Raw genomic sequence first — 2,500 nt, 5'->3', positions numbered from 1 at the left:
TGAGTGCGTGTGTGTGTGTGTGTGTGTGTGTGCCGGCGTGCACAGACGTGCGTGTGCGCATATGTGTGTGTTTTTAAGGACAAACACAAACCCGAAAACAATAGTGGAAGACATGCCCTCGTCAACCGACTAAACCGAATCATATATTCCCAAATGTGTTTCAGTTCAGCGTCAGCCACTGTGAGACCGTGCCTCCGGACGACAGGTGGTGAACGGAGACCAGATGAATAATGCACAACCTATAACCCTCACCTTTGTCAGGCCTCCCACGTCCAGGTAGAAGCAGATGATGAAGACGTTCCAGGCCACCCACAGAGCAGCCCACACGGTGTACTGAGAGAGAGAGAGCGAGAGGGAGACAGAGAGACAGAGAGAGAGAGGAGAGAGACAGAGAGAGAGAGAGAGACAGAGAGACAGAGAGACAGACAGAGAGACAGAGAGACAGAGAGAGACAGAGACAGAGACAGAGAGACAGACAGAGACAGAGACAGAGAGAGGGGGAGAGAGGTTAGATACAGAAATGTATAGCCTGGGGGCCGGGGTGGGGGGGGCAAATGTCAAGAAAAGTATCAAATGCCGGCACACACACACACACACACACACACAAACATCCAAAGAAGGAATCATTTTCAAATGCCGCTGTGTGCAGGAGCTCTGGGATTCCAGCGTTGCCCCCGGGGGAGAACATTTTTAAACTGCTGGGGGTAAACAGAGTTCAGGGCTAGACTTTGGAAAAGTAGTACACAGAGGAGCACGCACTGTGGCACACACAGGAAAGCAGCCGTTGACAGATTCAAAAGTTGCAGTGACAAGGGGAAAGTTCTTCAATGTGAGCCATTGTGAACCTCTCCCAGCGTGCTGAATGCTGCAGGAGTCAACGGTGAGGGGAGAGTGAAGGGCATTCACCACCACGCCTCTTCTAACCACATCCCTGTGCATGTTGGGTCCTGAACAGGCCTCACCAGCTCACTCTTCCTTCCTTCCAAACATGACAGAGCGGGCCCGCCGCTCCGGTCTATCTCGAGGGTCTGCCTACAAGTGTCCTTCCTATTCTCCACTCTGTTCTGCTCTTTATTCATATACATGCTTTTCATTTCACGTCTGTCTGTGTGTCTTTCATTACTTTTGTCCGTCCGTCTGTTTGCCTTTCTTTATTTCTGTCCGTCTGTCTATCTGTCCTTCTTTCTTTTTGTCTGTCTGTCTGTGCATCTGTCTTTCTTTATTTCCGTCCGCCTGGCTGTCTTTCTTCCTTTGTCTTTCCGTCTGTCTGTTTTTCTCCGTTCCCCTTTTAAACACTGCAATTCAAACCGCTAATGGCTCCACTAATGGCGCCCACCCCCCCCCCCCCCCCCCCCCAAAAAAAAAGACCCCATCCTGTACGCCTGCACGCCCTTGACAAACAGGAATTAAAAGCCCATGTGGTACTACACCCACTGAGCCAGCGCGTTGAAGAACGCCCTGCTCTGTTTTAAGGATCTGGATTTGTGGATTTGTGTATAAAGTCCACAGCTCCTAATCCCTCCCTCACCTCACCTCTATCCCCCTCCACAAACACACACACACACACACACACACACACACACACACCCCTCCCCTCCTTATAGCCTTCCACAAATCCTTGGCCTGACGGGGCGGGGGGGGGGCAGAGGTGGGCTCGTGGCGTTGCATTGGTCAAGGGTGCGGCGGGGCAGACCCCCGATGCTCATTAGCCAGCCCTGATTAACACAGGATTGTGGTCATTAGGGGCCGCAAACAATGCACTAGCCGGGGGAGGAGGGGGGAGGAGGGAGGGAGGGAGGGAGTGCTAAAGATCTCCAGGCGTCGATAGTCATTACACCTGAAGAGGACAAACGCCGGCTGACAAAGTCCACGTCTATCCCCTCAGGCGACCGTGCCCAGGCCATGTACCCCCCGCCCACCATGTAAGGATTAGAGATTATGCGATTGGCTTCTGCATTGGGGTGGGGGGGGGATGGGGAGGGGGGTGTGGGTGGGGCTCACCACCACGATGTAGCGCGGGCGGTACTGGATGGTGCCAAACAGGCCCAGGATGACCATGATGATGTGGAAGAAGTTGGCCAGGATGGGAGCCCACTGGTAGCCCAGGAAGTCAAACACCTGCCTCTCCAGGGCCAGCACCTGAGAGAGAGAGAGAGAGAGAGACACAGAGAGACGAGAGAGAGAGAGAGAGAGAGAGAGAGAGAGAGAGAGAGAGAGAGAGAGAGAGAGAGAGAGAGAAGACAGACAGAGAGCGAGTCAGGGAGAGAGAATATTATTAGTATATTATATTCATGGTCATACAACATAAGATACATGTGCTACCACAATATGTTGCCAAAGACCTTATGAGGTTGTCAAATCGAACACACACACACACACACACAAAAAGCCGGACAGGAAATGAAATGGGTATTGCGATTGTTGTTCTAATTTGTATGAGTGTATATTGTGGAATTGGAATTGTGTTCAAGATCAACGTGTGGTATTGTTTTTGGAGGAC

The 2,500-nt window shown here is 51.9% G+C and overlaps 1 protein-coding gene across 1 annotated transcript in view; it reads right to left on the bottom strand.

Moving 5' to 3' along the window:
* Positions 1 to 2,500, bottom strand: part of nkain4 (sodium/potassium transporting ATPase interacting 4) — a 37,480-nt gene that overhangs the window by 21,142 nt on the left and 13,838 nt on the right. The window contains exons 2-3 of the mRNA XM_084480023.1: positions 2,002 to 2,139; positions 253 to 333 (exon numbers count right to left, since the gene is read on the bottom strand). Coding sequence (XP_084336149.1) covers positions 253 to 333; positions 2,002 to 2,139 — 219 coding nt within the window. The remainder of the gene's footprint in view (positions 1 to 252; positions 334 to 2,001; positions 2,140 to 2,500) is intronic.

Source organism: Micromesistius poutassou, assembly GCF_964030765.1.
Source record: "Micromesistius poutassou genome assembly, chromosome: 15".
Classification (NCBI taxonomy): Eukaryota; Metazoa; Chordata; class Actinopteri; order Gadiformes; family Gadidae; genus Micromesistius; species Micromesistius poutassou.
This window is presented reverse-complemented; position numbering and strand designations above follow the sequence as displayed.